This window comes from Micromesistius poutassou (genome assembly GCF_964030765.1).
Source record: "Micromesistius poutassou genome assembly, chromosome: 22".
NCBI lineage: Eukaryota > Metazoa > Chordata > Actinopteri > Gadiformes > Gadidae > Micromesistius > Micromesistius poutassou.
Genome location: NC_140292.1, coordinates 2,355,504 through 2,368,161, shown reverse-complemented (window position 1 = coordinate 2,368,161; position 12,658 = coordinate 2,355,504). Strand labels below are relative to the sequence as shown.

Here is a 12,658-nt window from a genome sequence, read left to right as displayed (position 1 = left end):
ATGAACTACGAGGGCACTAAAATACGTAATAGTTTACAAGTCATACGTGTATGCATCATGTGAATTATCTCAATGAGGGGGTGCGATTTCTGACGGGGGTGTCATTTTCGGCACAACACCGGGAAGTCTGCTTTTCAGATCAAGGTGTGTTTAAGGGAACAATTACGCGTAAAAACATTAATAGGCCTACATCTAAATATTGCATCCTAAACCTCGCGACATCTTACGGTTCGGTTGTATAAGTCATATAAACACACGAAGACACGCGAGGGTTCCCGTTCCTCTGGAGACTGCGTCCCCTCGCGCAGGAGAGGCGCGTGTTCCATGAGCCGCCACACCCACTGAAGCACGCGCAGAGGACTGGTCGCGTGTTGGAATTATAAAGTAAGCCAACTAACTACCTAAGTGAACTCACTACCCAAGTTAACTAACTACAACTCACTACCTCGGACGCGTGACCATAACAGAGGGCGCGGGTATGTAGGCGCGACGACCTGTTGGTTGCACGAGACGTTCTCAAAACAAGCGCGAAAAAGTGGCGGCGGAGCTTCGACGATTACGCGATACGAAGAGTGAGCGAGGACGTGATATCGGGATCGATACAATCAATTTAATCCCTGCTGTGAGGAAAGACTTGCGCGCGCGTTCTAGTATCGCCTTCTAGCAGGTGAACGAGCATTCACGAGGCGACGCCGAGGAAAGGGCGCGAAGAGGGAGGACTAGTGACCGTCCGCGAGCCGAGCGAGGCGACCGCCAGCTCACCTGTCTGGCACGAGCTGAGCGAGCGGACTCAGCGTTGCTGGCGCGCAACGGACGCCACGCGCACCCAGATCATCAGCTCGCCCTCGAACCCCGGACCCCCCCCTCCCCCCCGCTGGCCGGGTCAGAGGTCGGAGGTCAGAGGTCGGCGCCGTGACGGGACCCGGCGCGTGGTGGCCCACCGCGCAATGTCCGGTCCGGAGCGATGGTTCAGTTTGAGGACAACCAGAGGATCGTCCTCAACGTCGGCGGCACGCGCCACGAGACCTACCGGTCCACCCTGAAGACCCTCCCCGGGACCCGGCTGGCGCTGCTGGCCTTGGACCCGGACCCGGACCCGGATCTGGACCCGGATCCGGATTCGGACCCAGACCTCGACTCGCTGCTGGACGAGCATCTGCAGCGGGTCCCCGGCTTCCTGGAGCACGAGCCCACCACCGACGAGTACTTCTTCGACCGCCACCCGGGGGTGTTCACCCACGTCCTCAACTACTACCGCACCGGGAGACTGCACTGCCCTGCCGACGTGTGCGGGCCGCTGTTCGAGGAGGAGCTGGCCTTCTGGGGGGTGGACGAGACGGACGTGGAGCCGTGCTGCTGGATGACCTACCGCCAGCACCGCGACGCCGAGGAGGCGCTGGACGTGTTCCAGCTGACCGCGGCAGACCCCGGGGAGGACGACGAGGCGGGCCGGCTTGGGCTCGAGGACCCGGCCTGGCCGGACGGCGGGGGGCCCGGCCTGTGGAGGAGGTGGCGGCCGGCGGTTTGGAACCTCTTCGAGGACCCGTACTCCTCGCGGGCGGCTCGGGTAAGAACCCACGTACTCAAGTTAAAGGGAACATGGCCGCGTTCGATGCCATACTGGGTTTGGTGATGAGCCGGTGTGTGGTGTGTGTTGATGAACCCGTTTAATCAGATCTCTGAACTTTCTGAATGTTGTTGACGTCCTGCGTCCTCCACGTGGTCCACGTGATAAACCAGCAGACTGTACTGGTTCAGAGGGATCAGAGTGTAAACCAGCAGACTGTACTGGTTCAGAGGGATCAGAGTGTAAACCAGCAGACAGTACTGGTTCAGAGGGATCAGAGTGTAAACCAGCAGACAGTACTGGTTCAGAGGGATCAGCGTTTAAACCAGCAGACAGTACTGGTTCAGATGGGTCAGGGTGTAAACCAGCAGACAGTACTGGTTTAGAGGGACCAGAGTGTAAACCAGCAGACTACTGGTTCAGAGTGTTAACCAGCAGACTGTACTGGTTCAGAGGTGTCAGAGGGTAAACCAGCAGACCATTAACCTGCTACAGGTTAAAGAGTAGATTCAGGGGTCAGGGGTCATCGGGTCCTAGGAGGCTTGCTACAGGTTAAAGAGTAGGGTCAGGGGTCATGGGGTCCTATGATCCGTTAGGGTTGCGTTCCTATTTACATCCATTAATTTCAGTCATTAAGCACCTTGACCCAAACTGAGGCTGAGAACAAGTGTGTGTGTGTGTGTGTGTGTGTGTGTGTGTGTGTGTGTGTGTGTGTGTGTGTGTGTGTGTGTGTGTGTGTGTGTGTGTGTGTGTGTGTGTGTGTGTGTGTGTGTGTGCGCGTATGTATGTGTGCGTATGTATGTGTGTGTCACACAGAGACTTCTTATTATATCCCAAAATAGCAGAAACACAATGGGCTGTCTAACCAAATAACTATTAATACTGATCTATCTGCTGGTCCTAAAGTTAGACAGACTCATAGACCCAGGACCAGGTGGAGGCTGACAGTGTGGGGGTTGTGGTTAGTGTGTGGGTCAGGGGCGGAACGGGGGGGTGGTGGCTTTCGGGACTGAAGCCCTGAATCTCACTTCAAAAGCCCTGGATCTTTTTTAAGCTTTTGAAGTTATGACAACCCTGACACCATGTTCCCTATACATTACATTAAGCCTTATTACTGGGCAAATTGTCAACAACAAAAACATTAATTTCCCTCAGACTATTTCAACACACCACAACAAGAAAAGTAGAATTCCGCCAACAGATAGATTCATATACATTCTAAACTCTAAATTCTTAAAAGTGTTCTAAACATTGACGTCTCTCAGCAGTCTTGTTGAAGTAGCCTCAGGGTGTGTAACAAACATTACTATGGACATTAGACATTTCTTTACTAAACCATCATCCAGTTATACTGTAGCAGCAGCAACAGCATGGATAATACTTCGCTACAAAATCATGGGCCTATTGTTGGCTAAGCACTGTGGACATACCACTTCTAAAATACAAAAAAGCAAACAAACAAACAAACGAACAATCCATCTCTGCAATCCTACTTTGAATCTACAGAAAGTTAGTCTCAAATTTGCCATTGTAGTTTACATAAAAATCTCTAGAAGTCAATAGTTAAGTGGTTATTGTTTCTTTCCATTAAATATTGTCTTGAGCAGGCCCTGCAACTGAAAATGTAGGCTATGAATTAGAAGGGATTTAGGATTTGCCAATGTCCAGCAGGTCACCCTAAAATGGACTAGAATGCAGGAAAACGCATCTTAGAAATTCAAAATTTTCTAGGGGAGGGCCCCCAGACCCCCTCAGGGCTAAGCCCCGGATGTACACAAAGTCTGGCTCCGCTCCTGGTGTGGGTGTGGTGTCTCTCATTGCCTGTTATAAACACAGGTAACTGTTATAAACACTGGTACCAGTTATAAACACTGGTAACTGTTATAAACACTGGTACCTGTTATAAACACTGGTACCTGTTATAAACACTGGTACCTGTTATAAACACTGGTACCAGTTACAGACACGGGTAACTTATAAACACTGGTACCAGTTATAAACACTGGTACCAGTTACAGACACAGGTAACTGTTATAAACACTGGTACCAGTTACAGACACAGGTAACTGTTATAGACACTGGTACCAGTTATAAACACAGGTAACTGTTATAAACACTGGTACCAGTTATAGACACAGGTAACTGTTATAAACACTGGTACCAGTTATAAACACAGGTAACTGTTATAAACACTGGTACCAGTTATAAACACAGGTAACTGTTATAAACACTGGTACCAGTTACAGACACAGGTAACTGTTATAGACACTGGTACCAGTTATAAACACAGGTAACTGTTATAAACACTGGTACCAGTTACAGACACAGGTAACTGTTATAGACACTGGTACCAGTTATAAACACAGGTAACTGTTATAAACACTGGTACCAGTTATAGACACAGGTAACTGTTATAAACACTGGTACCAGTTACAGACACAGGTAACTGTTATAAACACTGGTACCAGTTATAGACACAGGTAACTTTTATAAACACTGGTAACAGTTATAGACACAGGTAACTGTTATAAACACTGGTACCAGTTACAGACACAGGTAACTGTTATAAACACTGGTACCTGTTATAAACACAGGTAACTTATAAACAATGGTACCAGTTATAAACACTGGTACCAGTTATAAGCACTGGTACCAGTTATAAACACAGGTACCAGTGGTGAATACAGCACCAGTTATAACCAGTTACCAGTGGTGATTGTTGGCCAACTCCACCAGGATCTTTCTCCAGAACCGGGCGAGGGGGCGTGGCCACACAGCGCTGTCTTTAATCCTTTTAGCTTGTTGCTAGGAGACCATCCCTGCCATGTCTCCATCGCTTCCTTTTGTAGCTTGTATGGTAACCACACACACACACCTTGGAAGACACTGCTATATATATATATAGCAGTGTCTGATTATATTTGTTTTAATTCTACCCAGAAAGTGTTTTTTCTGAACCTCAGAGTGTGCCTGCCATCTGAGAGAGAGAGAGAGAGAGAGAGAGAGAGAGAGAGAGAGAGAGAGAGAGAGAGAGAGAGAGAGAGAGAGAGAGAGAGAGAGAGAGAGAGAGAGAGAGAGAGAGAGAGAGAGAGAGAGAGAGAGAGAGAGAGAGAGAGAGAGAGAGAGAGAGAGAGAGAGAGAGAGAGAGAGACTCACCAGTTGGTGAGAGAGAGGACCGTGGGGGTAGGGTCAGGGGACCTGGTGGGGTCCAGTCCACCCTTGAGGTCAGGCTCTGTTAGTCCTGGACCGGCAGAGGGCTGTGATGTCTCTCAGCTCCCAGACCTCAGAGTCCTGGACTTCTGAGGATCATCAAATTCATAGCGACAGTATTTGGAAAGATGTTATTTTTGGCTCCTCAGTTTTGTATTGTGTGTTCAACCACTGGGGGGGAGGGGGGGACAGGAATCATCTAAAAATAAATAACATCATTAATACTTCAGAATAGACCCTACCTTTCACATGTCACACTTTGATCCTGTTGAGAGAAGACACAGTTAACACACACACACACACACACACACACACACACACACACACACACACCTCTACATAGAAGAGTATATTTTTAGCGTTTATTATTTCAGACTAACTTGTGTTCTGTACTTCTACGATGACTTCATCTAAGACTTGGACTTCGGTTCAAAGGTCATCGAGGGGCAGATGCCAGGAATAGTTTGCAGCAATGCTTTGATACAGTGGAAAGGGTTGCTGTGCACGCACACAAGCACACATGCGTGCACACACACGTGTGCGCACACACGCACGCATGCAAAGGTTAATGCCAGCCGACAGACTGACAGACAGCAGCCTGCGGTCGGTGTGTTGCGTTCCTATGATGCATTACTAGCAGGATTATTACTGTGAGGAGAGGATAGACACATTTGTCTTTCTGGCAGTCTTTATGTCCAAGGCATTTCAAATCAAGTCATCTTGAATCTTTCTTGAATGTCTCACTATGGTATAAATTAGAGATGTACCGAAATTAAAATTCTTGGCCGAAACCGAAAACCGAAAATGAGGAAACCAAGGCCGAAAACCGAAAACCAAAACACCAAAATAAATTATTATGCCAATTATTAGTAGGCCTACCATTGCATTTATAGCTATGACTGTGTACTAACCTCACTAAAATCAAGGCACTGCAATTCAAAGAATAATTACAATTATTAAAGGTATAAAAATATTTATTTAGCACTGAAAAAACAACAACACCGTTTTCCGTTTTGCACTTTGCAGACGGTCCCTAAGCTCGCGGATGATAGCCGACAGCTCATAGAAGCTGTCGGCACTTTGCGGACGGTCCCTAAACTCGCGGCTGACAGCCGACAGCTCATAGAAGCTGTCTCATAGCTCGTTTGGATGAAAACAAGGTTGTAGCTGGTTCTCTAGATTACTACATTTAGTCTTTTTCAGATATATGGAAATATGCCCACACCGCAGATATGTTGGAGCAGAGGCGCTTATCCAGACAAGCGTGTGCTGGCCGCGGTTTTTGTTTGCTTCATCACAATTTCCTGTTTCGGCCGTGTTGTTTCGGTGATAAAAGTGTTTCGGCCGAAAGCCAAAAATGCGCTTTTGGGCCATTTTCGGCTGAAAATTTTCGGTGGCCGAAATTTCGGTGCATCCCTAGTATAAATGTATCTTATTTATGATATATTATATATCAAATGTATATTTATCTAACATATACATGAGAAGGTAGGAAGTGAAGAGATGTATCTGCTGGAGGACCAGAGAAGTGTATTTAGAGTTAGAGAGAGGTAAAGATACCAGGAGAGAGACTGCTCAGGTGAGAACCTCTCAGGAGAGAGACCAAGTGAGAGACATCTCAGGTGAGAGACATCTCAGGAGAGAGACCAAGTGAGAGACATCTCAGGAGAGAGACCAAGTGAGAGACATCTCAGGTGAGAGACCAGGTGAGAGACATCTCAGGTGAGAGACCAGGTGAGAGACATCTCAAGAGAGAGACCAAGTGAGAGACATCTCAGGAGAGAGACCAAGTGAGAGACATCTCAGGTGAGAGACCAGGTGAGAGACATCTCAGGAGAGAGACCAAGTGAGAGACATCTCAGGTGAGAGACATCTCACCTGAGATGTGTCGCATGCAGCCATAGCTCGTCACCATGGAGACCAACATTCATCAATAGGTCCATGACATCTCCATCACCTGATAAGCTCCGTCTGCGGTCCGGAGACGGTACACAAGATACTTCCTGTTGGGACAGGAAATGGAGGTGCGTTGGATTTAGACAGCCATAGCCATGGCAACCCCTCACCGGGACCTCCCCGTCTCTTGTGGCGCATTTCCACCTGTGGGTACGCTTCGGACCCAGCACGCCTCAGCCCAGTTGTGAGGGTGCGGTATAGCCCAGCTCAGTTACGGGTCGCATTTCTATCGCCACCAGTACCCTTATGGTAGGGCAGGTTACGCCCCTTATGGTACAGCTACGTTAGCATTGTGATCTCATAGCAGCCCGACACAGTGTAGCCTGCTAATAAATCCAAGGAAAAAGAAGAAAGTGCACAATGAACAAAGAGCATGCAACAATGTAGGACGTCCAAGAAGGACGGCAAACTTTTGCGCGACATTTTCTTCAATAAACTAAGCTTTGCCGTTGTCCAGAAATACCTTGTGGGTAGGCTACTGTGTTTGTTTGTTATAATCCCCCTGTTGCATGGAAGGGACAATTCTGTCGACCAATCAACGGACAGCGTGTGTAGCTCAAACTTGCTGGGACCCTTTCAGGCATCTCAATACCTCAGTGGAGTAGTACTGTGAGACGAGTACGGCTCAATATGGCTCAGTCCAGGTCACGCCCACTTTTGGCGGTGGAAACGCGACCCGTGCTGCACCTTTGCAGACTGAACCGACCTGCACCCTGCGGTGGAAATGCGCCATTGGCAACACATTGACCTTCAGACACTGTGTGTGTGTGTGTGTGTGTGTGTGTGTGTGTGTGTGTGTGTGTGTGTGTGTGTGTGTGTGTGTGTGTGTGTGTGTGTGTGTGTGTGTGTGTGTGTGTGTGTGTGTGTGTGTGTGTGTGGAGAAGTTAGTTGGTAGAAGGAGGACCTCTACATGGACTTCTTGATTCATTATGGCTCAGTCTGTCCGTCTCCTCATATGGACTGTGTTGTCTTAAAGTCATGATGAAGCCTGAAGTTTTGCCTGTTCTATATATAGCCAGCAGCTGGCTGGTTGCCAACGGTGATGGGGTTCAGGAGTGTTCCCCGGAATCAGCCGTTGCCCCACTTCAGTTGGTGGGGCCAGTGGGCGGGGCCAGACCATGTGGAGCTGGAAGATGCTGCTGCTGTGTTGGAGTGTGTGTCTGTGAGGGCATGCATGTGTGTGTATCACGTTTGTTAGTGTGTGCACATGGGCCCACGTGTGTGTGTGTGTGTGTGTGTGTGTGTGTGTGTGTGTGTGTGTGTGTGTGTGTGTGTGTGTGTGTGTGTGTGTGTGTGTGTGTGTGTGTGTGTGTGTGTGCGTACCTGTGTGTGTATGTGTGTGTGTGTGTGTGTGTGTGCCTGTGTGTGACTAGAAGGCGATATTCTCTCTTTACTCTTTTGGTTTTGGAATGAGAGGAGGAGGGAGGTAGTTCTCCCTCCCTCCCTGTCCCTCTCACACATCTTGGGTTCTTTAAAAAGAAAGAGAGGTGGCGTTTCCATGGAGACCTGGGAGGGAGGGAGGGCGGCTATGACCCAGAACACAACCGGAGCAGCCAGCCTCCGTCCTCATCCACCTCAGACTGACACCAGACCACAGCACAGACACAAGGACCACAGTCACAAGGACCACAGACACCACAACCACAGACACAAGGACCACAGCACAGACACCACGACCACAACCACAAGGACCACAGACACCACGACCACAGACACAAGGACCACAGACACAAGGACCACAGACACCACGACCACAGACAGACACAAGGACCACAGTCACAAGGACCACAGACACCACAACCACAGACACCACAACCACAGACACAAGGACCACAGCACAGACACCACGACCACAGACACAAGGACCACAGACACCACGACCACAGACACAAGGACCACAGACACAAGGACCACAGACACCACGACCACAGACACCACAACCACAGACACAAGGACCACAGACACAAGGACCACAGACACCACGACCACAGACACAAGGACCACAGACACAAGGACCACAGACACAAGGACCACAGCACAGACACCACAACCACAGACACAAGGACCACAGACACCACGACCACAGACAGACACAAGGACCACAGCACAGACACAAGGACCACAGACACAAGGACCACAGACACAAGGACCACAGCACAGACACAAGGACCACAGACACAAGGACCACAGACACCACGACCACAGACACCACAACCACAGACACAAGGACCACAGACACAAGGACCACAGACACAAGGACCACAGACACCACGACCACAGACACAAGGACCACAGACACAAGGACCACAGCACAGACACAAGGACCACAGCACAGACACAAGGACCACAGCACAGACACAAGGACCACAGACACCACGACCACAACACCAGGTCCACAGACCACAGCACAGACACCAGGTCCTCGTGTTGTGTTTTGATGTGAAACTACAAGGTGTCCTCCACCAGGTTCTACTCTGACTCTAAATATAGTCCCCCCCCAGAGGACCCCCCCCCCGCCCCCCCCCCCCCACGGCTGGCCCGACAGCAGCACAAAGCGGCCTCACACGCCGAGCTGCAAAAACACACCCTCAGATGTCCAGGTGACAGACGGTGTGACAGCACCAGGGATTCATCTCAATGATGTCTGTCTGCGGTGGGGAGGAGAGCGAGGCTGAGCCCGTCTGAGGACTCGTTGGTTAACAGACTCTCTCTGGAGCCTCCTGATGAGTTAATTGATAGTGAAGTTAATTATGCTGCTGAGTCTCTGGACGCTGCAGGGATCCCACAGCGAGCCGTCGTCACCTGGGTGTTCAACCACTGTGATCACTCCTCTCTCACATCTCCCCCCCCCCCCCCGTCCCCTCCTCTGTCCTGTCTCCTGCTCTAGTTCTACTTATATATATAGCATCATATTTTTATTTGCACAGTTCCTCTGTTGTGTCATCTGAAGCTGTTGCTCCTCTTCCTCCTCTTCTCCCCCAGTTTGTGGCCTTCGCGTCCCTCTTCTTCATCCTGGTCTCCATCACCACCTTCTGCCTGGAGACCCACGAGGCCTTCAACACGGTGGTCTTGAAGACGGACCCCCAGAGGGACGGCCGTCTGCCGGACCCGGGGCCACAGTACGAGGTCCTCACCGACCCGGCCCTCACCTACGTGGAGGGCGTGTGCGTGCTGTGGTTCACCTTCGAGTTCCTGGTGCGCGTGACCTTCAGCCCCCGCAAGAGGGACTTCTTCAGGAGCGCGCTGAACCTCATCGACTTGGCGGCCATCCTGCCCTTCTACCTGGAGCTGGGCCTCAGCGGTCTCTCCTCGCAGGCCGCCACGGACGCGCTGGGCTTCCTGCGCGTGGTGCGCTTTGTGCGCATCCTGCGCATCTTCAAGTTGACGCGTCACTTTGTGGGCCTGCGCGTCCTGGGCCACACGCTGCGCGCCAGCGTCAACGAGTTCCTGCTGCTCGTCATCTTCCTGGCACTGGGCGTGCTCATCTTCGCCACCATGATCTACTACGCCGAGAGGCTGGGTGCCGACCCCGACGACCCCACCGCCCACCACCACACCATGTTCAAGAACATCCCCATCGGCTTCTGGTGGGCGGTGGTCACCATGACCACGCTGGGCTACGGGGACATGTACCCCCAGACCTGGTCCGGCATGTTGGTGGGGGCTCTGTGCGCGCTGGCGGGGGTGCTCACCATCGCCATGCCCGTCCCCGTCATCGTCAACAACTTCGGCATGTACTACTCCCTGGCCATGGCCAAGCAGAAGCTGCCCAGGAAGAGGAAGAGGCACATCCCTCAGGCCCACACCGGGTCCCCCGCCTGCAGCCAGGCCCAGACCGGGTCCCCCGCCTGCAGCCAGACCCCCTTGAACCCCGCCCCCAGGGGCCCCCAGCGGAGCCGTTCAGGTACCAGCTAGATAGATAGATGGGGAGGTCTGGTCCAGGTCAGACCTGGTCTACTCTGGCCCTCCAGTTCTGACCTGGTCTATTCAAGTCCTGGTTTAACCTGGTCTACTCTGGACCAGGTCTGACCTGGTCTAATCTAGTCCAGGTCTGACCTGGTTTACTCTGGTCCAGGTCTGACCTGATCTACTCTGGTCCTGGTCTAACCTGGTCCACTCTGGTCCAGGTCTGACTTGGTCTATTCTAGTCCAGGTTTGACCTGGTCTACTCTGGTCCAGGTCTGACCTGGTCTACTGTGGTCCAGCCCCTGTGTTTCTCTGTGCTCGCTTCCTATTGGTCCTAGCCTCTGTGTCGCCCCCTGCAGTGGAGTCAGCGGACCCCAGCGGGGGCAGCGAGGGGAGCCGGTCCCCGGTGGGGAGCGACGGCAAGAGGGGGTCCAGGGACCAGGACCGCCTGGGCGGGGGGACCTGCTTCCTGCTGTCCACCAGCGACTACATCTGTCCTGCTGACGGAGCCGTCTGCAAGTCAGGTACCCCACCTCCATCGCCTGCAGAGACCCAGACCCTCTGACCCTCTGACCTTCTGACCCTTTGACCCCCAGACTGCTCTGACCCCTGACCCCCAAACCCCCCAAACCCCCAGACCCCCAGACCACTCACTTCTGCTCACATACCCTTCACCTCCTCCTCCCCCTCCTCCACTCTCCTCTCTTCTCCTCCTCTTCCTCCTCCTCCCTCTCCTCCTCCTCCTCCTCCTTCTCCTCCTCCTCATCACACAGTGAGACGTTTCTCTGCCACGCGTCCGGCACCACGCCAGGTTCTCGGGGTTACTAGGCAACAGGCTCCCTCTGATACACCACACACACACTAAATAAAAAACATGCGATGAAAAATATGGCCTATGAGCTCCTGCATGATATCACTGTGACCTCCTTCCCGTGTGTCTGATGGAAGGAGGAGGAGGAGGAGAATGAGGTTGAAGAGGAGGGAGAGGAGGGGCGGGCGGGGGGGGGGGGGGGGGGAGAGGAGGGGAGCTGTGGTGGCGTGAGGCAGAGTGGTACCGATGTTCTCCGTCTCTCAGACCTCTTCTATGTTCTCCTCTACAGAATATTCCTTTCCTCTGTGAGCCGGATCGGAACCCAGACCTTCCTCTCACAAAGACCCCCCCTCCCCCCTGGATCCCCCTGTAACCCCCTGGACCCTCTGAACCCCAGGTCCTGGTCCTGGACCAGGTCCTGGACCCCCTGCTGGGTTCTCCTGGTTTACGTCTGTTCTGGGTTCTGGGACGGATTCTGTGGACTGGAAGGTTCTCTGTGGTGCATCTGACGCACACTCGCACACGCACGTGCACTCGCCCTCGCACACGCACACGCACAGGCATAGACACACACACAGACACACACACACACTGAACACCCACTGTATGATTGGACCCCCAGGTGAGATGTTGATGTGTGACATTATCACCATCCTCACTATCCTATCTGTCCATCAAACATCTGAGTGGACACACCCTCTTGGGGCGTCTCTGATCGGACGGCTCACCGACGTCACGGCTGATGTCAGAGGAGGGACTCTTGATGGTTTGAACTGCTTTGATCTCCACAGCGCTCCTGCAGATAACGCTTGCTACCGCTAGTTAACAGCAGGAACTAGACTAGCCATTACTAACAAGTCATGACCTTTGACCCCCAGTAGATCCAGTGTGTGACCCTCGGTGGGCGGAGCCCGTTACCGGCACCGTCGTGAGGTCACGTTCTCTACCATCGAGGAGTTTGAAACATATTAACACGCTAACACATGCTAATCCATACTGTGATCAAATGTCTTTCAAGTCTCGACCTGAACACGTGTCTAAACTAGCCTTACTACGTCTTTAAGTACGTAGTTATTATTTATGTCTAGCTAAGTACGTAGCAGTATTTATGTTTTACTACGTAGATTATACGGCTAAACTAAGTCTTAACGCACTTTCTGTCTGCTGCTACCTGCTCACTGATTGGCCAGCTGTCTGGCTTCACTCTG

General features: G+C 51.8%; 1 protein-coding gene across 1 annotated transcript; it reads left to right on the top strand.

The window, feature by feature from the left end:
* Positions 1-964: 964 nt before the first annotated feature.
* On the top strand, positions 965-11,887 carry kcnc2 (potassium voltage-gated channel, Shaw-related subfamily, member 2; the record flags this gene model as incomplete). The annotated part of the gene is made up of 4 exons (XM_084486561.1): positions 965-1,567; positions 9,716-10,637; positions 10,999-11,163; positions 11,740-11,887. The coding sequence occupies 4 exons, from the start codon at positions 965-967 to the stop codon at positions 11,757-11,759; spliced, it is 1,710 nt and encodes a 569-aa protein (XP_084342687.1). The 3' UTR covers positions 11,760-11,887.
* Between the last annotated feature and the right edge of the window lie 771 nt (positions 11,888-12,658).